This window comes from Narcine bancroftii, chromosome 1 (genome assembly GCF_036971445.1).
Source record: "Narcine bancroftii isolate sNarBan1 chromosome 1, sNarBan1.hap1, whole genome shotgun sequence".
NCBI lineage: Eukaryota > Metazoa > Chordata > Chondrichthyes > Torpediniformes > Narcinidae > Narcine > Narcine bancroftii.
In genome coordinates, this window is record NC_091469.1 from 290,439,429 (window position 1) to 290,466,370 (window position 26,942).

Sequence of the window (26,942 nt, forward strand, 5' to 3'; positions counted from 1 at the left end):
TGGCCCAGAAAGTTGTGCTGAAACATGTGCCTACCATAGAAATTACTAGGCTTACCCTTAGCCCCCTATCCAAAAGTCCATTAAAAGACCCTTAGTATCCAACTCCACCACCATTACCCATTCCACCTGCCCACCTCCCTATGCATAAAAAAACACCCCTGACATCTCCTTTGTACCTACTCCCAGCACCTTAAACCCGCGTCCTCTTGTGGCATCCACTTCACCCCTGGAAAAAAAGCCTCGGACTATTGACATGATCAATGACTCTCTTCATCTTATGTGCTTCATCAGGTCACCTCCCATCCTCTGCCACTCCCAGGAGAAAAGGCCAAGTTCACTCAACCTGTTTTCATAAGGGTCGAGCAGCCTCCATGGGGGGGGGGGGGGTGTGGGGGGAGAGAAAGAATGGTCGATGTTTCAGGCCCGAGCCCTTCATCAAGGGAAAAAAGTGGGAGAAGGCTAGTGAGGTCCAAATCAGATGTTCTCAACAGGGACCTTGACGCCCCTCCTGGGGGCCATGGCACATTCAAATCTTGTTTTCTTTTCACCTCATGTAACACAAATAGTTTTCATGTAGTCAGTGTGTACGGAAGGAAACTTGACTGCTTCACAGGGAAGGGGGTCATAAACTTTGAGTAGATGGGGGAAAATCACAGAGCCAAATAAAGGTTGAAAATAGCAGTCTAGATACTGATATTAACTGTTGGACTGAATGGCCTGTTACTACATCTGATCAAATGCACCCAGCACTGAAACAGTTAACTTGTTGGGTCTTCAAAGGAAGCTGCCTGAAAGGAGAATTCAGTACTGTATAGCAGGAGCCTATGTAAATGGTGTAATTTGAAACCAGCCCATGCACTCTCTGCTAGAACTTCACACACAATTTCACTCCCAGACCCACCCTTACTGTTTTTTAAAAAAGGGCAAAATGGTGCTCAGTCAGATCAGAAACTTAAAACAAAAGCAATGGGAGACAGATTCAAACAGCTGCCAGTGTGTAAATTAATGAAACTAGACACTAAAGCCAGGAGCAAAACAGTTTGTTTTAAGTTTGTCGCTAATGTTTACACCTTAAATATTTCAGCGGCATCAGGAAATGACATGAACACAAAATTCAGTCCTCAAGCTTTGCTGACACACAGATTATATTTCAAAACCCTCCCTCCTTCCCCTCTTGCTCTCTACCCTGCCCCCTCCTCTAACACCAAGGGATTAAACGTACTTCAAACACAGACTAGGGTGACCCTGATCAACTATCAAAACCTTGATTGAAGTAAAAACACAATGTTGGAGACACTCAGCAGGTCAAACATTGTCCTTTATATCGCAAAGATAAAGATACAGAACCATCATCAAGGTATGAGCAACATGTAGGCAGGCGCCCAGGTACGCGCCACTTAACGTCTATATGTTGTGTGAACACTATTATATACTTAGCAAAGCGATATGGGGATACTATAGTGTACCTATAAACTTTTTAGTTGTAAGTAGGGACCAAGGCAGTGGGATCAATGTGGGGACCGACACGAGACTGTGGGGAGAGAGCAGGGCAATGGGATCAGTGTGGGGTCCGATGGCTGTGGGGAGAGAGCGGGGCAGTCGGATCAATTTGGGTATACAGTGTACAATTTCCGATAGCTAGAAATCACTTTTTCCAAATCGGTGCAGACTTGCTCGCATAACTGAGTAATTTTGGGACCACAGACGTTTATGCGGTCAGACGTTGCCCAAACTGACGTTACCCGAATGGACGTTAAGCAGCACATACCTGTATTTTATATAGAAAAGTTGAAGATATATAACCAACAAGGTATGAGCAAAATGTAGACAGGCACCCAAACTATAGCAAATAGAAAGATACAGAACCAACGTATTGGGCACCTGCCTACATTTAGCTCATACTTTGATGAAGGGCTCAAGCCCGAAATGTTGGTTCTATATCTTTATCTTTGCTGTATAAAGGACACTGTTTGACCTGCTGAGTTTCTCCAGTGTCGTGTTTTTACAGGAACTATAAAACAAATTATATCGTTTGGGTGCATCTCAGCGCTCACCTACCCACCTCGTGGGCAGCACGGTTAGTGCAACGCTGCTACAGCATCAGCGATCGGGACCAGGGTTCGAATCCCATGCTGTCTGTAAGGAATTTATACGTTCTCCCCGTGTCTGCGTCGGTTTTCCCCGGGGACTTTGGTTTCCTCCTACTGTTCAAAACATACCAGGGATGTAGATAAATTGGGCAGCACAAACTCATAGGTTGAAAAGGCCTGCCTCCGACTAGGCTGTATGTTTAAATTTAAGTTGGTGCACACACCCTGGGAATTTGTCATCTACAGACCTCAGTCTCAAGCTGGCATTCAGTCAGAACAGCAACAGTCTTTTTGATTTCAATCTTTACAGATTGTTGGTCAAACCTCCATGGAGCATCTGCGTTTGATTCTTGGCACCATGATTTGGGAAGGATGTCATGGTTCGAGGGAAATGGAGTGGGAACGAGAGGGGCAGGGAAAAGGCTGGAGAGAATCTAAGCTCGCTCTGAAAGTGGAGCTCGAGGGAAATTTGAAGGAGCTGCTCAAAATTGTGGAAGATTTTGATGAGCTCATTGCTGTCAGTGGCATGAAACTCAGTACAGTATACAAGGACGCATCAACTTAATCAGTCAGAGAACCGCCACGAGGGAAGGGTTTTTTTTATTTTAAAGTCAGCGTGTATCGCAGTGATCTTGGATCAGTGGGAGGTTGAGGAAAGGAAGTGGATAAATGCTGGAAGAAAGTTTTCAGGGCAGAGAAGATTTACTAGGATGTTGCCCGGACTTCAGGAGCTGAGTTGCAGGGAAAGGTAAACAGTTTAGGACTTTATTCCCTGGAGTGTAGAAGAATGAGGGTCGATTCTAAATTGTCCTCGTATATCTGGCAAAACAAGAATCCTAGATTGGGGAAAAAATATTTACAGAAATCTAAACTAGAGGGAGGGTTGGCATTACCCAACTTTAGAATTTATTACTGGGCAATTAATATTAGTTACTTAAGGTATTGGTTGAATTATTCAGAATTATCTCTAAATCCCCATTGGGTAAATTTAGAAATTAAACCGATACAAAATTTTTCAATTAGCTCTATTTTGGGAGCTGCTCTCCCTTTTACTCTTACTAAATTATATAAACAAATTGATAATCCAATGGCTAAACATACACTACGTATATGGTTTCAATTCCGGAGATTTTTTGGCCTAAGTCATTTTATCTTGGAAACTCCTATTGTACTAAATTTCCTTTTTCATCCCTCTCTAATTGATCAAGCTTATTTACTCTGGAAAGTTAAAGGTATAACATGCTTTTCGGATTTATTCTTGGATAACTCTTTCATGTCATTTGAACAATTATCCATGAAATATGATTTACCTCGATCTCATTTCTTTCGATATTTGCAGATTAGGAGTTTCTTAGTTTCTACTTTACCCTCTTTTCTCAATCGGGAGACTACGACTGTTTTAGAGGATATACTATATTCAAAATTCCCTCCAAAAGGTGTGATATCTAAATTATATAATATAATTACAAAAATAAATTCTGGGACTTTTGAAAAGTTTAAAAATGATTGGGAAAGAGAACTCAACCTTCATATTTCTAATGAAAATTGGAATAAAATTCTGCGACTGGTAAACTCTTCTTCTCTATGTGCAAAACATTCACTAATACAGTTTAAAGTTGTTCATAGAGCTCATATGTCTAAAGATAAACTCCATCGCTTTTATTCTCATATCGATCCTATATGTGATAAATGTCAATTGGAAATAGCTTCCCTTACACATATGTTTTGGTCCTGTCCCTCTTTACAGAATTATTGGAAGGAAATTTTTTCCATTATATCTACTGTTTTGAATATTGATTTACAACCACATCCCATTACTGCAATTTTTGGATTACCTATGATAGATTTGACTTATTTATCTCTTCCTGCGGATCGTATGATTGCTTTTCTTACACTAATGGCTAGAAGATCTATACTATTAAATTGGAAAGAGGTAAATCCTCCCACTGTTTTCCAATGGTTTACCCAAACCATACTATGTTTAAATTTAGAGAAAATTAGAAACTCTGTCTATGAATCCCCTTCTAAGTTTGAGTTAACCTGGCGACCATTTATTCAATATTTTCATTTGTGGTGAGTTGATCTGGCTCTGTTTTCTTTCTATGATTATGTATGATAATTGGGCTGTAAGATGAGATCGGAGTGATCGGCGTGGTTTAGCTATATCTGTAGGTTTTTTTTTAAAGTTTTTTTTTAATTCAGATTTGTTTTTTCTTCTTTTTTGGTTTTTTTTTCTCTTTTTTCATATATTGTTATTAATTATATCTTTTTTTAGAGATAGTTCACACCCTAAACTGATCAAAAAAAAATTTTTTATGATATATTTTTATTCTGTAATATTATTGTTTAATATCTCTGTATTAATTCATTACTTACTATGTATTTTTTTTATATCTCTTTGAACTGTATGTGTTTATAAATTATAATAATAATAAAAAGATTGAAAAAGAAAAGAATGAGGGGAGATTTGATAGAGGTATTTAAAATTATGAGGGGGATAGATGAGTAAATGTAGATAGGCTTTTTCCACTGAGGGTAGGTGAGATACAAACCAAAGGACATGGGTTAAGGGTGAAAGGGGAAAGGTTTAGGGGGATCTTCTTCACAGAGTGGTGGGAGTGTTAAATGAGCTGCCAGCTGAAAAGGGGTGAATGCGGCCTCAATTTGAACATTTTGGAAGAATTTGGACAGGTACATGGATGGGAGCAGTATGGAGGGCTATGACTGGTTGCAGTTCAGCGGGACTTGGCATAAAAATAGTTTGGCACAGACTAGAAGGGTGGAAGGGCCTGTTTCTGTGCTGTAATGTTCAATATTCTATGTGCTGGGGAAGGGGCACTAATGGAATTGTAACTTCAGTGAGCAAGTACTGAACAGGGACCAAGGCTGTCAATATAAGCACCTGCAGATGCTGGAATCTGGAGCAAAAGACAAAATGCTGGAGGAACTCAGCATGTTGAAATAAATGAATTGTCAATCACATTCACAGGGTTAGAGTACCAGGTCACATAGCATCCATTGAAAATAAAAAGCAAAGTTTCGGGCCGGAACCCTTCATCAGGAACGCAGAAAAATAGGTAGCTAGCTGAATATAAAGGTGGGGGAAGGAGGAGAGATGAGAAGGTAACTGGAAAGTGGTTGTAGATGGATACAGGTGAGGAGGTAGAAGAGAAAGAAGTTGAGAAGTGAGATTTAAAAAAAACGAACCTTGAATCTGGAGGTATGTTTTCAAGCTTATGTATCCTCTGCCCAAGCCCTGTGCTGAGGCAAGGTGGTGGTGACTTACTGCTCCAGGCCCGTATCAGGATCACTTTGGTATCCACCGTGTTGCTTGACTGCTGGGTGCCCTTAGTGATCATTGCTCCCTCTGTTCGTTATTCTCCAGGTGGAGGCAATCACTCCCGTGTTTCAGAATTTCTCCCCACTTCCCAGTGAATTCCAGGTTCCCAACTTCAAAGGGGAAAATGCAATTGCTTCTGCTGACTCCCCTCTCCATAGCCCTGGGTTCAATCCTGCCCTCAGATCCTGTCAATATGGAGTTTGCACTCTCTCTGTGACTTCTATCTACGTCCCAAAGGTGCGCTGGTTGGTTAATCGGTCACTCTATACCAACCATTCTTAACCTTTTTTTGGCTATGGCCCCCATAGGACTCTGCTCAGTGTTTATGGGCCCTTAAAGCAGTCAAGTTTAATTGGTTTCTTCCATGCTTCTCTTTGCTCATTTTATGAGTTCAGTCCGTGGCCCCCACTTAAACATGCTGTGGCTCCTGGGGGAGTGGGGGCGGGTTGTATGGCCCCTGTTTGAGAATGGCTCCTCTATACTACCCCCTTCTATAAATGAATGGTTAAATAGAAGAGGGGGGGTTGATGAATATGTGAGGGAACAAGTTGCAGAGAAAATGAAGGAGAAATGGGACTGACAGGATGTGCAGAGAGTACATGGGCCAAATGGCCTCCTTCTGCTGTTGTAAAATAGAGCACAAGTTTACCCATCCGGTGAATTGAAGATCAATTGAACTCAGCCCAAATTGATTCAAAGTGTTGCCAGTTCAACATTAAACGATACAAATGGAAATCCAGAAGGCAAAGTCATTTACATCCACAAGTTGCTTTAAAGAAATTTATTCTATTCTTAGCAGTTTTAGGGCGGGGGGGCGCCATGGACTGAAATCATAATTTCTAAAATGTTTTTGTCGTTGGTAGGAGAGAAGTATGGAAGAAACCAACTAGATTTGACTGCTTTGCAGGGAAGAGGGACCATAAACTTTGAGAATTTCTGGTCTAAACTAAGACTTCCTGTGCAACACAAAAAGGATGTTGCACTGGTGGGGTTGTCATCATCTGGGTGGAAATGTCATCAGATTTACCCAAAAGAAACCGAGCACCCTGGAAATACTCAGCAGGTCAGGTAGCATCTGGGAGATAGAAAGAGGGGTTACACCTCAGGTCCATAATCTTTGATCATTGCAGGAGAAAGGTTATTATCGGGGCATCTTCAATCCATTTCTCTCTTGACAGATATTGCCTGGCCTGCTGAGCATTTCCACCGAGTGCTATTATTATTTCAGATTCCCAGCACCTGGAGAGTTTCGCTGTCCCATCTCTCGACTTGGTGAAGTGTAAGAGATGAGCAACCACTGGGGGGAGGGTGAGGGAAGAAAGGGTAGCTAACTCCAGTGCTGTAGCCAATAATTTATTTCCAACCAACATATGTTGGTTAAGACCTAGTCATCATTTTGCTTTTTGGAGATTGCTCCATATAAACTGATAGCCATGGAACTCGTTAAGCTGCACCCCCATCTGTTCAGCTTCCTAACATTTTCAAATGACTGTAAAGCAGTTAGCGACATCTGTGCCCGTTGCTGTAAGTACACGACTTATTTCTCTTCCCTTTCAGAAATGTAATCCACGAGCTCCGGTGCCATCAAATAAGCCAACGTAAAACAATTTCTTTTTTTTTTAAAACATTATATTTACATTCAGACCTGTAAAATGTGAGGAGCAGGGAGACATTTTGCGTGCCTACAGGCATTAGATACAAAGAACAGATGGGGCCTTCCTCCAGCCTTTCTGTTCCACCTTCCTCCGCTCCGCATCAAACGGCCCTACGCTTCCAACAATCAAACCCACAGCAGAACAGAACGCCCAAGGGACAGTGTTCAAAATGCCACTGAAAATGGTTTGTCTTCCTAACCAACAACAGCTTGACTTTGTTAAGTGCCCAGCAACATGAGATCTTCCAGAGAAGGTAAAAATCTGAAACAAACAAACAAAAAATCCAACTCTCTGGAATTCGAAGTCTCCATGGGTGGCACAGTTAGCACCATGCTGTTACAGTGCCAGCAATAGGGACCAGGGTTCGAATCTGTAAGGAGCTATACGTTCTATATGGGCTTTCGCTAGGGGCTCCGGTTTCTTCCCACCCTTCAAAATGTACTGGAGTGTAGTTAAATGGGTGCAATTGGGTGGCACAGGCTGATGGGCCAAAAAGGCCTGTCTAAGTTTTAAATTTAAAAATTAAGTCAGACAACCACTGTGGAGATCGAATGGTCAACATCTTGTGTGATTCAGACTTATTGTCAGAGTACATACATGACATCACATACAACCCTGAGATTCTTTTTCTGCGGGAGAGGAAGAATTACCAGTTATTGATAGTGCAAAAACACCCCCTGGATTGGGATTTAGCCAAGTCTATTACAAGTACCAAACTCCTGTTGATTGCAGATGTCAATGTGAGGCGCTGCCTCAAGAAGCTAGCCAACATTATAAAGGACCCTCATCACCCTGGTCACAACCACCTCTCACTGCTCCCTTTGGGCTGAAGATACAGAAGCCTGAAGACCACCACCTTTATGTTCAAGGACAGGTTTCCCCTCCCTCCCCCAAACAAATTCTTGAACCTCTCCATTCTACCCCAATCCATAGAAATCATACAACCATAGAACATTACCTTTGGCCTTTCTAGTCTGTGCCAAACCATTTTTCTCCATTCACCCAGTCCATAGCCCTCCCCTCCCTCTTCCAGCGATGCACCTGCCCAAATTCTTCTTAAATGTTAAAATTAAGCCAGTATTCACCACTTCAGCTGGCATCTTATTCCACACTCACCATTCTTTATGTGAAGAAGATCCCCCTAATGTTCCCCTAAACTTTTCCCCGTTCCCTCTTAACCCATGTCCTGTGGTTTGTATCTCACCTACCCTCAGTAGAAAAAGCCTATCCTCTTCATAATTTTAAATACCTTTATCAAATCTCCCCTCATTCTTCCAAACAATAAACTATTCTACCCAAGTCATTCTCAACAGGGGCCTTACATCCCAGGCAGCACATTGAAGAAAAAGTCTAGTCTTCTTTTCAACATTCATAACATAAATATTTTAAATTTTTTTTGAGCGAGGAGAGAAGTACAGAATAAACCAAAACTTGACAGCTTCACAGGGAAGGGGGTCCATAAGCTTTCAGCAGAGACCTGAGGGGGCCTTCGCCAAAAACAAATGATTGAGAACGGCCGGTCGAGTCTTCTGAAAAGCTACTTTGGTTTATGTTTTATTTACCACCTGAAAATATTTATCCATATTTTTATATTTATTTCTTCTTTTTAAATCTTGGCATACTTTGTTAATTTTATTTATAATATTCTGTTTGTCAGCAACAGGCAAGGATCCAGGTATCCCTGTGCATGTACTGTGTACATGGCAATAAATTCTCGTCATCAACTGGCTGACGGTAAGCAAATGCCAACACCAACTCTGATCATCTATTTTCTTGATTGCCTTACAGTGCACTTTGACTTCCCAGGAGTAATCCCATGCCAGAACCTTCAGTGATGCTTAGATCACACGCTTTAAACGTGCTCCAAAGTCAGCAAAATCAACATTCACAAGAAATAAACTGTATCGGGTTCCTTGCTAAAGACAGTCAAAACTCCACTCAATCAATTAACCTGGACTACGCAACTGCAGAAAGGGTTTGTCGATGGTGCTATCGTGGTGAAGATGCCATCACTCACACTGGGCTGGGCTGACATTCCTTAAGTTAGTTATGGTTTTGTTCAGTGTTTCTTCATTTCTACGGCTTCTCTGTCGAACTTCATCAGGCCCGCTTCCAAAAGTTCCCTCAGAAATTGTTTGAACAGTACAACTTCAACAAGACACAGCCAATCTGGCCAAGAGTGAACTTGCCTTGTTGTTCTTTAACCCTTACGTTGGCACTCTCTAATCCAGCACAAAGGAACAGTACCTCATCCAGACTTATTAACATGTGCCATACAGTGTGGACAAAGATTCACAGCAGTCACCATCTCAGGTGAGAGGAGAGTAAGGTTTGGTCAGAAGTCACTGTATTTCCTGGTGCAGAAGGTATGAATCCCACAACTACACCTGAGGAAACCAAAAGTCATACAATTAAACAAATAAAAGCAGCTCGATAAAACAAGTCAGACCAGACTTGTCAAGTATTACGTTCAGTTCTGGTTGCCTCATTACAGAAAGGATGCTGAGATTTACCAGGATATTGTCTGGATTGGACGTCATGTCTTATGAAGCAAGGTTGACAGAGCTGGGACTTTTGCCTTTGGAACAGGAAAGAATGAGATGTGACTGATACAGGTTCACAATCCTTTATCCAGACATCTAAAATCCAGAAAGCTCCAAAATCCGGCAAGTGCAGAGAGAGATAGCAGCGAGAGTCGGGCGGGCAAGAGACCGGCAGTGCGAGTCGGGTGGGCGATGGGGGTGGGGGGGGGGAGGCGGCAGTGTGACTGGAAAGGGGTGGGGGTGGATACGGCAGCACAATTCAGGTGGGCTTAAATCAGGCTATCCGAAATAAGAAAAAAATCTGAAATTCGGAACACACTGCCCCCAAGGGTTCCGGATAAAGGATCGTGTACCTGTACATGATTATCAGAGGTACAGATGGGTAGAGTGGACAGCCTTTTCCCAGGGCAAAAGAACCAAACACCAGAGGTCATTTGGTTAAAGTGAGTTTGGAGGTGATGTCAGAGGTAAGTTTTTTAAAAATAGATAATAGTGAGTGGCTGGAGTGCATTGCCAAGGGTAGGGGCAGGGGTGGAAGCTGGTTCCACAGGAACATTCAAAAGCAAGAAATGGACGCAAGAAAAATAAAGAATTATGAGATAGGGAAGGGTTAGATTGTTGTGTGGTTTGTTTATATAGCTTGGCACAGCATTGCGGACAGAAAGGCTTGTACTGTAGAATCATAGAATATTACAGCACAGAACCAGGCTCTTTTATGAGTCTGTGTCAAACTAGCTTACCTAGTCCCACTGACCTGCACCCAGTCTATATCTATCTATACCCTTCCCATCCATGTACCTGTCCAAATTTTTCTTTGAGCCCACATTCACCTCTTCAGCTGAAAGCTCGTTCCTCACTCCCACCACTCTCTGGGTGAAGAAGTTCCCCCTCACATTCCCGCTAAACTTTTCCCCTTTCACCCTTAACCCATGTACTCTAGTTTGTATCTCACCTAACCTAAATGGAAAGGGCTTTCTTTAATTTTACTCTGTCTATCCCCCTCATAATTTTAAATATCTCTATCAAATCTTCCTTCATCCTTCTATGTTCCAGGGAACAATAAATCTACTCTTCATTCTTTCAATCTTATTGACATCTTTCCTGTAGTTTGGCGACCAAAACTGCATACAGTACTGTAATGTTCTACCAGTTCTCTTTAAAACCAGTTCTCTTTTAAAAGTTCAGATTTATTGTCAGCTGAGATTCTTTATCCTGCGGGCCAGGCAGAATTTCTGAGTGAAATGTGAAAGCCTGCAGATGCTGTGATTGTAATACAAACACACCAAAATGCTGGAGGAACCGTTTAGGTCCGAAATGTTGGCAATATATCTATGTCTTCTACAGATGCTGCAAAGTCTGGCAGAGTTCCTTCAGCATTTCAGTGTGTTTTTAAGACACACTTATCTGTAATGCAAGAAAAGATACAGATAAAAGAGAGAAATGTAAAAAAATGTAAACAAATTGACTGCAATGAAGAAAATGAATATTTAATGATAAATAATGTCCAAAGTCAGAGTCCTTAAATGAGTCCCTGATTGAGTTTGTCATTGAGGAGTCTGATGGTGGAGGGGCAGCAGCTGTTCCTGAACCTGGTGGTTAGGGTCCTGTGGCACCTCTTTTCAAGGAAGGAAAAGAGAGAGCTGTACATTTGTTCCACTCTCCAAGTAACTAACGTTTTTAGCATATCACACATTTGGTGGGGAGGGAAATGTTTTGGCCTTTTGCTCCCAGAATATTACTGAGAGTCCAAAACTGGGTTTGTGTGAAGCGAAGAGCTGGTCTGATTTCCATTAAATCCAAAAGCCAAAAGAAGGGTGGTTTCATCAAAGCCTTTGTCTGGATCAAAGGATGACATCATTTACACCATGAAAGGAAGAGTTTTATCAGTCAAATCAAATTAAAACTTCAAATGCAAATCCTTATGTTTAACTTTCCTCTATCAGTACCCTTGGACACCAGCCAACAGCACAAACTGGTACAGTATTAAGACACAGCTAATTGAACAGCCTCTTGTATTCATTTGCATTCTTTAATTTTAGTCTGATTTGGTTTTTTTGTCTTTTCCTTTCCCTACTCTTGAACTACAGTTAGGAAATTTTCAAATTGGGGAAAGCTAAAATACTCTCTGGGCTGCACCTTCAACACAGATAGCTCCAATTGGGAAATTAAATCCTCAACAGACAGCCATAGGTGGCAGAACGAGACTGTTGGTGGACCGTGGACCAACCCTTCAGGTAAACAGCGAAATAAGCAGAGCCGAGAGAGAAGAGGAGATAAGGCATTGTTTTGATTTAGGAAACAGTTTCCAAGGGAACAGTTGCTAATTAACGATGCTTGGCCAACAGGAGGGCAAGACAAAGGAAAGACGAGGGAAAGCAGGCGGTATCTCACTGCACAACATCTTATGCAATCCTCCATTCTCCCACAGCAGACATCCCTGACTATTGGCTGGGATCGTGGCATGCCTTGGGAATAAATCTGGCAGGGAGGGGAAGGGGGGGTGTCATGTGAGCTCAGAACATGGGAAATAAAGCAGGAAGGAGATTGGGACGTGCATTAACATTGTGGTTTCCATAACTACAGCATCTACAAAGAGCAACACAAGTTTTGAAGTGCATTCACAGTTGCAATGCAGGAAATCTAGGAGTCAGCATGTGCACAGCAGGATCCCTCAGAGAGCATCATGGCCCTGTGATTTGTGTGACGATGCCTTGTAAGAATTTTTTTCCCCCTTGTGTTTGCGGTGGGTAAAATCGCAATGCCAGCATTAACTGTTCTTGAGATGCTGACTGCAATGAGTTTACAAGTTAACTGCCTGGTTGTGGCTTGGAGTCACATACTGGCCAGATGAGGCAATGACAAGATTTCCTCTCCTGAAGGATGAATGAGACAGGTGGAATTTTGATGACCATCTGAAAATCCGTGTTGAATCCTCTTACAAATAAGGCAAACATATCATTATTGTACCTGCTTGTTAACAGAGATTCATCTTCAACACACCCAAACTTCAACACCTTTCATCTCAAAACCAGGGGCCCCAGTTCATTTAAATAAAAATTTTATTTTCTTTTCACCTCACAATCACATCAATTTTTTTATGCAGTCAGTAGGAAAGCATCGAATCCATGCTGCTGAAGACCCAACTGCACTGGGTGGGTCACGTCTCCAGAATGGAGGACCATCGCCTTCCCAAGATCGTGTTCTATGGCGAGCTCTCCACTGGCCACCGAGACAGAGATGCACCAAAGAATAAGTACAAGGACTGCTTAAAGAAATCTCTTGGTGCCTGCCACATTGACCACCGCCAGTGGGCTGATATCGCCTCAAATCCTGCATCTTGGCGCCTCACAGTTCAGCGGGCAGCAACCTCCTTTGAAGAAGACCGCAGAGTCCACCTCACTGACAAAAGACAAAGGAGGAAAAACCCAACACCCAACCCCAACCCACCAATTTTCCCTTGCAACCGCTGCAACCGTGTCCCGCATCGGACTTGTCAGTCACCAACGAGCCTGCAACAGACATGGACATTACCCCTCCATAAATCTTCGTCCGCGAAGCCAAGCCAAAGAAAGAAAGAAGGAAAAAAATACAGAAGAAACCAAAACCTGACTGCTTCATGAGGAAGAGGGCCCATAAACTTTGAGCAGAGTTCTAAAGGGGCCATAGCTGAAAAAGGCCAAGAATGGCTGATCTAGACAACTCTCAACAAGCCTCAACACCTCTCTCACCACTTAACTAATAATCCAGCTTTCCATTTTTCCTTTTGGAATGGATTACATTACATAATACATTCATCACATTTTCTTCAGCTCTCTGTACCCTTCTTATAATCCACACTATCAACCATCCCAGTGTCAGTGAGAAATTCCAATATATGACAGACAAATCATTGGGTGTACATTTCAACTGGGGTCAAGCCCAGATCCTTGCACAACCCAAAACTGACCCAGTTACTATTTCAGGGTCTGGTTTTATTCAGTAACTTGTGTCGCAGAATTATACTGCACAGAAACAGCCCACCGTGTCAACGATAGCCTTTTTTTGGCCAGGAGACCCCCAGGAGACACGGGAACCTGAGTGAGTCAAGCCACATGCAGGAGAATTAAAATGGTCGATTTTTCGGGTCAGACCCCCTCATCGAGTCTGGTAAATCTGTTCCCTTTCCAGGGCCTCCATATCCTTCTTGTAATGAAGGGGGAAACCAGAATTCCATGCAATTCTCTAAGTGTGGCCTAACCAGAGTTTAGTACAACTGCCACACAACCTCTTTACTCTTGTACCCCTTGCATTACAATAGACTTGGCTTTGAATTCTCTTCATGTTCACTGACTCGCTTGTTCAACCCACCGGATTTACAAACTACTATTGCCCCTCCAATTGAACAACTCTTCTGACCTTCCTTCCCCTGCCAACTCAACTGAAACATTCTCCCACATCTCAAGCAAACCTCCCAACAAGGATGCTGGTCCCACTTGGACAGGATTCATCTTCAACAGAAACAGTTCCTATCGCTCAAACATTACATCACAGAAACAGGCCCTTCAGCCCTTCTAGTCTACGCCAAACCATTTTTACCTAGTCCCACTGACCTGTACCCAGTCAATAGTCCAAGCTCCTCTTAAATGTTAAAATTGAGCCCTCATTCACCACTTCAGCCGGCAGCTCCTTCCATAATCCCACCACTCTCTATGTATCCCCTAAATTTTTTCCTTTTAACCGTTAACCCATGTCCTCTGGTTTGTATCTCACCTACCCTCAGTGCAAAAAGCCTGTCTACATTTACTCTGTCTATTCCCCTCATAATTTTAAATAACTCTATCAAATCTCCCCTCATTCTTCTATGTTCAAAGGAATAAAGTCCTAACCTCTTTAACCTTTCCCTGTAACTCTTTCTATTTATTGATATCTTTCCTGTAGTTAGGTGACCAAAATACACATAATACTCCAAATTTGGCCTCACCAATGTCTTATACAATTTCACCATAGCATCCCAACTCCTATACTCAATACTTTGATCCCATTCTCCTGCACCATCCATTCATGTGATCCACCTTCTATTCCTACTCATCTGTCATCACTGATTCTTATACAGCCTCAAAATGGATCTTTTGGCCCAACTTGTCCCTGCTGACCAGGTTGGCATTCTGAGCTGGTCCCATCTGCCTACATTTGATACACATCCCCTTCCGAGCCACCCTGACCTAATGTCTTTTGATGTTAAAATCGTACTTTATCCTGCAGTTTCCTCTGGCAGCCTGTTCCAGATGCGGACCACCCTCTGAGTTGCCCCTCGGGATAAGACAGCATTCACTTTCTCCCTGCCCCTCGTGATTTTACAGACCTCAATAAGATCACATTCGGATGTATTCAAATAGATTCTACTCTCTGATTTTTTGAACTATGACCACACTCTTATCAAATTTGGACAGGCTACCAATTGCACAAAAAAAGGTTTGCATTTTAACAAAGTACCTAACATTTAACATTGCTAAAATCTAGCTTCAAAGGAAATGGATTTAAAACTGGCAGGTGAAAAATGACTGGCTCGATACTCCAATTTGCTGCACGTGTCCACACAGGTCTTTGACAAGTAATAAGATACAAAGCAGAACATGGTTTGATCCAGGAAATATACTGTGCTGTAGATGCACTCAGGAGCTTACGCTGCCAGGTTAAGGCGAGGCAGGGGGCTGAACATTTCAGCCACTGTTGTGATCTCAGAATTTTCAACATTAATTTGCAGAAGACACTAAACTGGATGGTAGTGCAAAGAGCAAGGAGGATGTCTGGAAATTGCAAGGTGATTTGGAGAGTTTAGGGGAGTGGGCAGAAAGATGGCAGATGAAATTTAATGTGAGTAAATGCGAGGTTGACCATTTTGGAGGCAGAAACAAGAGAGCAGAATATTATTTAAATGGAGTTAAGCTTGGGAGTGGGGTAATGCAAAGGGATCTGGGCTTACTTGTTCACCAGTCATTGAAAACTAGTGCGCAGGTTCAGCAAGCTGTGAAGAAGGCAAATAGTATCTTGGCTTTCATAAAGAGGGGATTGGAGTATAGGAGTAGAGAAGCCCTCCTCCAGGTGTACAGGGCCCTGGTAAGACCTCATGTGGAGTATTGAGTCCAGTTCTGGTCCCCATATTTAAGATAGGACATACTTGCTACAGAGGGAGTGCAGGTTAGTTCCCGGGATAGCAGGATTGACGTATGCGGATAGGTTAGAAAGACTTGGATTATATGCGATGGAGTTTAGAAGGATGAGGGGAGAGGCATTTAGGATTATCAAAGGGTTTGACAGGGTGAAATCAGAGTACATGTTCCCAATGATGGGTGAGACTAGGATTAGAGGGCATAGTTTAAGAACCGGTGCGGACTCGAAATGGCCTGTTTCCGCTCCGTAAATGGTTATATGGTTATATGGTTACTCCATCCACCCAATCACCACTACGTTCTTTGATAAATTCTTTAAAATCAAATCAGAACATTACCGTTCCTTTTCTCCCCGGCATCTATCAAAGTGAGAACCCATCTCGGCTCAGGCAATTGGAAGTATTGAGGGAAACATTAGCAGAGGCCAACATACAGAGGTGGTGAGTCACATACAGGAGCAGGGACACTGTTAGAGGGAGTAACGGAACAAGAAGGCCTTCCAGTAAAAGTGCTGCAATGGGAGGCTTATGGAAGAGAGGATAAACTTGGTAATTTCAGCATATCACCAACGTCATCCAACTTCTACAGGTGTAGGAGCAGCCTGTCAGGATGCATCACTGTGTGGGATGGGAACTGTTCAGACCAAGACCGCAAGAAACTGCAGAGGGTTGTGAACATGGGTCAGACCCTCTCACATGCCTTCCCCAACATCACACACCCCCCTCCCCTCCATCACATGCAACCCCTCCCCTCCATCACACCCCCTCCCCTCCATCACACCCCCTCCCCTCCATCACACCCCCTCCCCTCCATCACACCCCCTCCCCTCCATCACACACACACCCCCCTCCATCACACACACACCCCCCTCCATCACACACACACCCCCCTCCCCTTCCTCAGAACTAATAGGTGCAGTTATGGTGAAAGAGGTAGACGTAGAGCTAATCCTAACTCACTCTACTTCATTTAGGCTGACTGACGAGAAGGCTCGCCAGTGGCTATATTTCATTAGGAGAATTGCAAATTTCTACAGGTGTACTGTGGAGAGCTTTCTGACCGGTTGCATCACTGGTATGAAGGTGGTAATGCACAGGACAGGAAAAGGCTACAGAGGGTTGTAAACTCAGGGGTATTAGTCTTTACTCCATCGAGGCTACTTTAAGAAAGCAGCCTCTATCCTCGAGGACCCTCACCACCCATGCCCTCTTGTCACTGGTACCAAAGGAGGTACAGGAGCCTGAAGACGAACACCCAACGGTACAAAAACAGCTTCTCCCTCTCCATCATCAGATTTCTGAACGGACAATGAATCTACAGATTCTATCTCACTTTTTTCTCCATTTTACACTAATGATATACTTTTTAATCTTGCATTTGCAGAATTGTAATTTTCAGCAATTTTGCGCCTGTAATGCACAATACTGCTCCAGCAAAACAAATTTCGTGACACAGGTTCATGACAATAAAAGGTAGTAAAACACAAAAGTCTGTAAACACCATGGTTGAAGTAAAAACACAATGCTGGAGAAACTCAGCAGGTCAGATAGTGAACTTTATGTAGCAAAGATAAAGACACAGAACCAACGTTTTGGGCTTGAGCCCTTCATCAGGGTAAAATAACCAACATTTCTGGCTTGAGCCCTTCATTCATGACAAGAGAACTAATTCTGATCTGCTGGGATTCTATAATGATATGTGGCCAACTATCTATTAGTTTGGTTATTTGAGAAATGAGAGATTATTTCAACCAAGACTTTTTACCTTTGCCTCAGATGTCCAATGCCTTTTGGATGAGTCATCTCGAAAAGGTTCACAATGCAATGGACATTTATTCAAATAATACAATAATAAGGCACATTAAGATATTGAGACAGAACAGATGGCTGGCAAATGTCAAAATCATTCATGGTAAAATACTCCATAGAACCAAATCCTTAGCTTTCTCTGTGCATTTTCATTGCAGATTTCACTGTTTTAATTCTAACACCTTGCCTTCAATGCACTGCCTCATCCAAGATGTCACAGGCTGGAAACCCACGATGCCCAATTCTTGGACAAACAAACAGAAATATTTGTGACATCAGGCAACATCGAAGGAAGAAAATCAGAGTTAACGTTCTATTTAAGTTTTTCAACCTAAAATATTATTACTATTTCTTTTTCATAGCGTTTCCAGCTTTTTATCAATTTATTTCAGATTTCTGGTATCTTTATATTCAATCCTCATTTACTTATGGTCTGTTGCTCAAGAGAAAGGATGGAGAGAATGTGGTCGCAAGGAATTCTGATGTCAGTTCTGTTGCGATGAAAGGAAGTGAAGACGATAGGGAGTTGGGTAAGGAAAGAGAGGGAGGGGGAGAGAGAAAGAGAAAGATAGGGGGAGGGGGAGAGAGAGAGGGAGAGGGGGGGAGAGAGAGAGAGGAGAGGAGAGTGTGGGAGAGAGAGGAGGGGGAGGGAGTAGGGGAGAGGGAGGATGGGGGAGAGAGGAGGGGGAGAAGAGAGTGGGAGAGAGAGGAGGGGAGAGAGGGGGAGGGATGAGGGGGAGAGAGGAGAGGAGAGGAAGAGAGAGGGGGAGAAGAGAGTGGGAGAGAGAGGAGGGGAGAGAGGGGGAGGGATGAGGGGGAGAGAGGAGAGGAGAGGAAGAGAGAGGGGGAGGGAGAGGAAGAAGAGGGGGAGAGAGAGGAGGGGAGAGAGAGAGGAGGGGGAGAGAGAGAGGAGGGGGAGAGAGAGAGGAGGGGGAGAGAGAGGAAGGTAGGGGAGAGAGGAAGGTAGGGAGAGAGAGAAAAATAGGGGAGACAGGGAGGGGAGGGAGAGACAGGGAGGGGGAGAGAGAGGGCGGGAGGGGGAAGAGAGAGGGAGGGGAGAAGGAGGAGAGAGAGAAAGGGACACAACTATAGCTCTCCATACCCCTCCCATCCACAAACTTGTTCAAATTTCTCGTGTTGAAACCACCTGAGCTGGCAGCTTCTTTTGCATTCTTACCACCCTCTGAGTGAAGAGGTTCCCCCAAATGTTCCCCATAAACATTTTCCCTTTCACCCTTAACCCAAACCTCTGGTTTGTGTCTCAGCCACCCACAGTGATAAAAGTCAGCTTGCATTTACTCTTGTCTATAACCCTCATTATTTGTATTCCTCTCTCAAATTTCCTCTCATTCTCTAATGCTCCAGGAATAAAGCCCAACCTTTTCAACCTTTCCTGACAACTTAAATCCTCAAGTCCCGGTAATATCCTTATAAATTTAATCTCACATCTTTTCCAATTAGATGACCAACAGGACATCTACAAGAGGTTGTGTCTCAAGAAGGTAGCCTCTATCCTCAAGGACCCCCACCACCTAAGCCAAGCTTACTTCACTCTGCTACCATCAGGAAGGAGGTACAGAAACCTGAAGATGAGCACCCAACAGCACAAAAACAGCTTCTTCCCCTCCGCCATCAGATTTCTGAATGGACAATGAACCATTGACATGACCTCACTTTCTCTTTTTGCACTAATTTATTTATTTTAAAATGTAATTTATTGCAATATTTCCACTGCCGCAAAACTACAAATTTAATGACTTTTTTTTAATTTTAAAAATGTATTTATGACAATGTTTTATGTTTATAATGTTCATGACAATAAATTCTGATTCTGAAAGCTGCACACAAGTTTGGCCTCAATGTTTGAACAACTTCAACATAACATATCAACTCCTGTGCCCAACGTGAAATTCCGCCACATTTGGCTGAACCTTCTCTGAGGGCAACTCGAAAGCAAGATGAGTAATTATTCCCCTCTCAGTGCAGAAAACAAGATCCAAAATGCCCCCTTTCCTGGTTAGTCCCACAGACCCCTGCACTAGAAATGCACTATGCTGGCATCTCGTGACTTCACCTTCCAATCTGCATGGATTTGTTTCCTGTAATCATTCTATTCGCACCGTTAAACCTGCGTCTAATTTCCTGATAATATGCCATGCCAAATATTACTACAGTTGATAAAAAAAATTGGTAGGGATTATTTATCTTTTGCTATTTGTTATCTCAACCCTTATTGATTTGAGTCCTACATCTTGGGATTTATGCATTTTCCAGCTCATTAATTTCACTAACAGCATTTCCTTATTAATACTAATTTCTTTCACTTCCTCATTTGCACTGCATCCTTGCTTCGGCAACAATTCTCACAAGATTTTTTGTGCCTCCCATGAAGACAGCACAAGGTATTTGTTCAATTTCTCTGCCACTTCCAGATTTCCCCATTAGAACCCTCTGAAACGGATTTGCACTTGCTAATTTAATTTACCGTGTAATCATCAATCCCGTGTAATAGTTTACTCCCCACCTTTTATTCCCCACCAAAAAAAATTGGGTATTTTTGTATGACCCATGTAAAAGTCGACACCCCCCATCTCATTTTTGCCCCTGGTCACTAGCTCATCCAAGCTCCCGACGCCCCAACAGCAGACCCTCACCCGGCCGCCCACTCCCCTCACCCTCCGGAGTTCCCGATGGCCCTGCCACGGAATTGCCACCCGGACCTGGCCATCCGAGCTCCCGCTGCCATAAAGAACGCAGGTACTTACCGGGGTCAAATATATGGTTAATTCGGAGATACAACAGAGTAACAGGCCTTTCCAGTCCACAAGGCCACTCTATCCTATTCCACCCACGTGGCCAATTAACCTACTAACCCCGCATGTCTGTTAAATGTGGGAGGAGACCAGAGCACCCGGAGGAAACTCACATGGTCACGGAGGGGATGTAAAAATTCCTTACACACAGCTTCAGAGTGGAACCTGGGTCACTGGCGATATGATAGTCTTGCGCTAAATACACTGCCTTTCTTGTTTATATTGTTATTAAAGCTCTTATTCAGATTTTATCTTACAAGTTTCTCTTCTTCAATTTCCTGATCATCCGCCACCAAACTTTAAGCCTCAATTTTAATGTTTTCTTTTCCTGGCAAGTATGGATGGGACAGTTAACGTAGCGGTTAGCACAGCACTGTGACCCAGGTTCAAATCCCACGCTCTCTGTAAGGAATTTGCGCGTTCTCCGCGGGTCCATGTGGGCTTCCCCCAAGTGCTCCGTTTTCCATCCCACCCTTCAAAACGTACAGGAGTTGCAGGTTAATTGGGGTTTTGGGTGGCACAGGACTCGTGAGCCGGAAGGCCCGGCTACATCCAAATTAAAAATTAATATTAAAAAATGCTTTTACTTTGAAGTTAAAATTCTTCAGTTTTCCATTTTGTGTCTTAAGTCTTTAACAAATCTTGTATTATTACTTGAAATGTTAGCCACTTCAACACTGCTTCGTAATCTCCCAAGCTGACCTGCCCCTCAAACAAAGTTTTCTTTGTCCAAGACCAAACTACTTTACTTTCAACAGGAGGAACCGCAGACACTGGAGTCTGGAGCAAAAAAACCTATCTGTGGTAGGAACTCAGCAGGTCAAACAGCATCTGTGAGGGGTGGGGAAGGGGGAGAATTTCTTGGCGCTTTGACCTGAAATCCCAACAAATCCATTTTCTCCCACCAATGCAGCTTATACTCTCGAGCAGGTTGTTTTGTTTAAGAAGTTAGGAAATGTGAACATGAACCCCAGTCATCAAGGGTTCATCAGTGGAGAGGGTAAAGAACTTCAATTCCCTGAGTGTCAATATCTCTTAAGAATCTATCCTGGGGCCTTTTTGTCAACGTAATCATGAAGGAAGCTCATAGCGGCTATAACTCGTGAGGAGATCGAAGAGATTTGGTATGTCACCAGAGACTCTTGCAACTTTCTACAGGTAGAAACTCTTTCTGACTGGTTGCATCACTGTCTGGTATGCAGCACAAAGAGTTGAGAATTCGGCCATTATCATCATACACATCAGTCTTCACTCCATTAAGGACATCTACAAGAAAGCGACCTCTATCCTCAAGGACCCCCACCCTCTTCTCAATCCTACCATCAGGGAGGAGGTACAGGAGCCTGAAGGCGAACACCCAATGGGACAAAAACAGCTTCTTCCCCTTCACCTGGTCCCAATCCCAGGGGTTCCATACAGGCTTTTCTTTTTTTTAAACAAGCAGTGTAAAAAGAGAAAGTAAGGTAGTTCATTGTCCATTCAGAAATCTGATGGCGGAGGGGAATTTATAGCAATATATGCACTTGTAACACTGCCATATGGAGCTTTACAGTATGGAGACAGGCCCTTGAGCCCAACTTGTCAAAGCCAACCAAGTTGACTACCCAAGCTAGTCCAATTTGCTTGCATTTGGCCCATATCCCTCTCCCCCATGATTTGATCACCATCAAGAAAATAACAGTCTCATTAAATTACTAGATGTGACATTGATAATCCCAACTGCTGAAATCCTGTACAAATTGGTTGACAACATCACATCCTTCTAAGGTCATGAAATAATTGTAGTCGACTCTTATTTCTCTGGAGTTGACAGGAGTCCAGAAGCCTTGACAGAGAGTACATCCTAATATGTCAATGCAACACACAGATCTTAATCAAAGCCTTGCTCTTCAAAAATAAAAAAAGTGACACTTCCACTGGTGCGGAACCTGTGAAAGTGGGGAGTGAAGGGTTCAACTGCCTGGTCCCAATCCCAGCAGTTCCGTACAGGTTTTAAATGGCCTGAAAAAGGATCCAATGGTGCAACCGTGAAGTCTGTGCCCGAGATGGAGACACCTGTGCTGGGCAGCAGCCACGAAGGGTTGCAGACTCCAAGGGAACAACGGATTAGTGCAGAGCACCAGAAAAGGGGAGAACACCCCTAGCTGAGAAGAAGAAACAGGGGAGATGACCCTACAGGGAAGGTGACACAGAAGCGGGCCAGCAAGGGGCTTAGTTAGTGGCTGAAGGACCCACACAGGCTGCGGGAAACCCGTGGTCAAAGGCCCCGCAACGGGCTGCTGGATATGAGAAGGTGCTGTGGTCAAGAAGGGCTCCTGATCGAGTCGGAGGTTTGGATCTAGAGCTCATGTTGCCGATGGATCGAACAGGAGACTGTGCAGCTGTGAGGCAAATCCATGGACACTGAAGGGATTCTCTTTGGTTTCACTTTCTCTCTGTTCTGACACTAATGGCGACTGTCTGCCTTACAGCAGCCAGAAGGCAATTTCATGTAACATTACATATTCTGTAATATTACATATCAATAAAAGAGTCTTGAATCTCCCAGGTTGTGAATTGTGGCATCCCCAATTTCCTTGGCCTTGTATTGAACAATCCCTCTATTCTTCCTCCTGTTCCCTGTGAGACGTTGCTATCCACACACACATCCGCTTGCCTCATTCCTCCTCAGTGAAACACTGTCAATGTGAAGCACTAAGGGCATTGCACCATGTAGCACGATACAGCCATTTGGCCCATTGAACCTGTGCCAGCTCTGCTTACTCCTCCTCCTGTCTGCCCACAGTCCAAAATCCCTCTAACATTTATCCAAATCTTGTTTGGAAGTAAGCATCGAGTCTATTCCAAACTAACCCCATCAACTTGCTAGATGAAATTACAGACGCGTCACCACTGAGCCTTATGTGAAATACCCTCTCACCACTGACCTTTCTGCTGCAGGGAACTCTCAACTCCCTCTTACTCTATCAAAGGGGTGGCAGGGCAGCGCCTTTACAGCACCAGCATTTGGGACCGGGGTTCAAATCCTGTGCTGTCCGTAAGGAGCTTCTATGTTCTCCCAGTGTCTGCGTGGGTTTTCCAGTTTCCTCCCACTGTTCGAAACATACTAGAGGGGTTGGTTAATGGGGTGTAATTGGGCGGCACGGATTCATGAGCCAAAATGGCCTGTATGTCTAAATTTAAATTTAATTTAAAGCTTAGCCCAGTCATTCTCAACCTTTATTTCCCACTGTCATAACCCCTTAAGTAATCCCTTGCCAACTGCAGAATACTTACGGCATGTACGCTCTGTGGCGAGTAAGAGATTACTTATGGAGTTGAAAAAGGTCGAGAACCACTGACTTCAACAGTTGAAATTCAGAACTGTAAATAATTAGCACAACATAGTGCATCGATAATTTGCCCTTCCTTTAAAAGGAGCTCATATGACTAAATTAATATCCTCGACAGAATCATTCCCAAGTTAAAAATGTTCTGACCTAAATTCTCAACCTTTCTTACAATTAGTGTCAGGGAGCCTCACCCATCAACCCTCCGTCCCATCTGCCCATGTATCTGCCTCACACCAGCTGCAAGACTTGCTTTGCAAGCACAATACTTTTTTCTCCCCCTCTTCAGAATGACAGCTGCTCAGCACCAAACTACCACTGTTCGGATTTGCAAAGCACCGCATATAAAAGAAAGGTCTTCTCCTGGTTTCCATTACTTCATCAGAAAGCTATGCAGAGAGGCATTTGGCTTCAGGGGTGGGGGTGGGGGGGCAAAGTGGGAGGGCGGATGAAAGGGACAAGGAAAACACAGGACCTCAGCTGGCAGCTGCCGCGGTACCATCTGCTCCTGGTGGCGTCTCTCCTCTCTCTCTCTCTCTCTCTCTCATGCTATACTCCCGGTGACTCACCATACATCTTGCCTTCGTCGGAGAGAATGATCTTCCTTCTCCCACACGGTGGGTAGATGGCCAGCGCCTCCTGGAAACTCTGCTCAATGTCCGGACTCCAGACCCCTTCAGCGTCGTTGTCCATTGGCTTGTCGGCAGAGTCGGTCATCCTGTCCAGGTCTTCGGCAGGACTCTCGCTGCCGCTCCAGTTGTTGGAATCTATGGCGATACTGGATCTCCCCAAGCCTTAGGCCTGGAGCCCAACAAGGAGAAAATCTGAGGAGATATCAGAAAGTGACATTTTTAATTTCGGCAAGAATACCTGCATTTAGCTTCAAAGTATACACACACACAAAATACCAATCAATGCAACCATTCTCAAGTATCTTTCCAAACCTCCTCTCATTCTATTAATGCACAGTTTTCACAGTACAAAAGCAGGCCATTCAGGTCAAATTTACCTTTCAAGATTCCTTTATTGTCATGTACATAAATAGTAAAATTTGCTAATTTTTGATTTACTTGTAAAGGCATACAGAGGTGCTACTCATCCAATGCCCCAGCCAAGGATAGAAAGGAAAGCCTATGAGAGTCCCCTAGGAGACACTGAATGTCCGCGGATCCCGCTATCATGTCGCCTTCTCCTGTGTGCCCGTCACTTCCGTAACTGCATGGCCTCCCATCCGGTGGGATCCTTGGGGGCCACAGCACATTTAAGTAAAACCCTTGTGTTCACCTCACATAGTAAAATGCCTTTTTATGTCGTCAGTCAGAGAGAAACCAAATTAGCTTGTCTGCTTCACAGGGAAGGGAACCCATAAACTTTGAGCAGAGTCCTGGGGAGGGTGCTTAGCCAAAAACAGGTTGGGAACGGCTGTTTTAGATAGTTATCAGGTCTTCAGACTTTGAAAATGAAGTTCCATTATGGATAAACTTTTCCAATGGGTATAATTCTTCCGATGGAATACTACCTTAGAGAAAACCTGCGTACCTCTCCTAGGAGTATATAGCCAGCAAATGTGGGCCAAAGGCCTTCATCACATTAAGGGTGTCCCAGATCCATTTTACCACCTTATCCTCAAATTCCCCAATCCAATCTGCATTAAAAAATGTCAGCATTTAGCTGTATCCAGGACAAAGCACCAGAGAAGAGAATTCAAAGGATACTGACCCAGAAAGTCTATAGCGTGAAATAGCTCACAAACAGGCCTTTCAGCCATTCTGACAGAGTTGGCGACCCAAACTAGTTCCATTTACCTGTGTTCAGCCCCTATCTGTCTAAACTTCTTTTAAACATTTTAGATATCCCCACCTCTACCCTTCTCTCTGACATCTCATTCGACATACCATAAAACCATAATACATAGAAGCAGAAATAGGCTACTTGGCCCTTTGAGTCTGTCTGCCAATTAAACCATGAGCTGATCCATTTTCCCACTCAGCCCCACTGCCCAGCCTTCTACCCATAACATTTGATGCCCTGGCTAATCAAGAACCTATTAATCTCTGCCTTAAATATACCCAATGGCTTGGCCTTCACAACCGCCTGTGCCAACAAATTCCACAGATTTCCCACCCCCGGCTGAAGAAATTCCTCCACGTCTCTTTTCTAAGTGGACGCCCTTCAATCCTGAAGTTGTGCCCTCTTATCCTAGACTCTCCCACTGTGGGAAACAACCTTTCTACATCTACTCTGTCCACGCCTTTCAACATTCAAAATGTTTCAATGAGATCACCCTTCATTCTCCTAAATTCCAACGAGTGCAGGCCAAGAGCTGTCAAATACTCCTCATATGATAACCCTTTCATTCCCAGAATCATCCTTGTGAACCTCCTCAGAACTCTCTCCAAGTTCAGCACAACTTTTATGAAATGAGGAGCCCAAAATTGCTCACAACACTCCAAGTGAGGTCTCACCAGGGCCCCCCAGATTAACCTTTAAACATTTCCCCTCTCATCTCAGACCTCTGGGTTTTAGATACCCTTACCCTGGGGGTAAAAGACTGTGACCACTGACATTATCTAGGTTCCTCATGATTTTGTAAGGTCCCCTGCACCCTCCAGGAAGAAAGGTGCCAGCCACTCCAGCCTCTGCTTATCATACAAGCCTCCAATCCGGTAAAATTATTGTGAATCTCTCCTACACCCTTTCCAGCTTTACGATACCAGTATCTTTCCTATAGCTGGGTGACCAGAACTGAGCGCAATTTCTTTTACAATTTTATCTCAATCCTAACTGGCTGAAACCTTATCCTGAGCTGAAGCTCTGTATCCAGACTCTCCCACCTGGATAAAATAAACTCCAAAGGTGACTTAATAGAGGTGTATAAGATTATGAGGGGCTAAGATAGGGTGGACAACCAGCACCCTTTTCCCAGGGCAACAAAAGCAAATACCAGAGGCTATTTGCTTTGAGTGAGTTTAGGGGAGATGTCACTTGTAAGTAGTTCACAGAAAGTAGTGGGTGCCTGGAATGTATTGCCGGGGGTGGTGATGGAGGCTGGGCCAATGGGGTCAATCACAAGACTCTTAGACAGGTGCAGAGATGTAAAAGAAAATGGGAGGATTATGGATATGAGGGGTAGAAGGATGAAGTTGCTCTAAGAAAAATTATTGTGGATGGCACAAAGGATGGCACAACGTCATGGGCTGAAAGGTCTGTTCTGT

The 26,942-nt window shown here is 43.6% G+C and overlaps 1 protein-coding gene and 1 long non-coding RNA gene across 15 annotated transcripts in view; one reads left to right on the forward strand and one right to left on the reverse strand.

Moving 5' to 3' along the window:
- Window positions 1-9,485, forward strand: part of LOC138745925 (uncharacterized) — a 32,201-nt gene extending 22,716 nt beyond the window's left edge. For both annotated transcript variants that reach the window (XR_011346597.1, XR_011346595.1), the window contains exon 3: window positions 8,874-9,485. This is a non-coding gene — a long non-coding RNA (uncharacterized lncRNA). The remainder of the gene's footprint in view (window positions 1-8,873) is intronic.
- LOC138745883 (transcriptional enhancer factor TEF-1) overlaps window positions 1-26,942 on the reverse strand; it is a 210,723-nt gene that overhangs the window by 97,149 nt on the left and 86,632 nt on the right. For all 13 annotated transcript variants that reach the window (XM_069903349.1, XM_069903364.1, XM_069903368.1 and 10 more), the window contains one exon: window positions 24,297-24,551. In XM_069903349.1, the coding sequence (XP_069759450.1) occupies window positions 24,297-24,444 (148 nt within the window). In that variant the 5' untranslated portion in view covers window positions 24,445-24,551. The remainder of the gene's footprint in view (window positions 1-24,296; window positions 24,552-26,942) is intronic.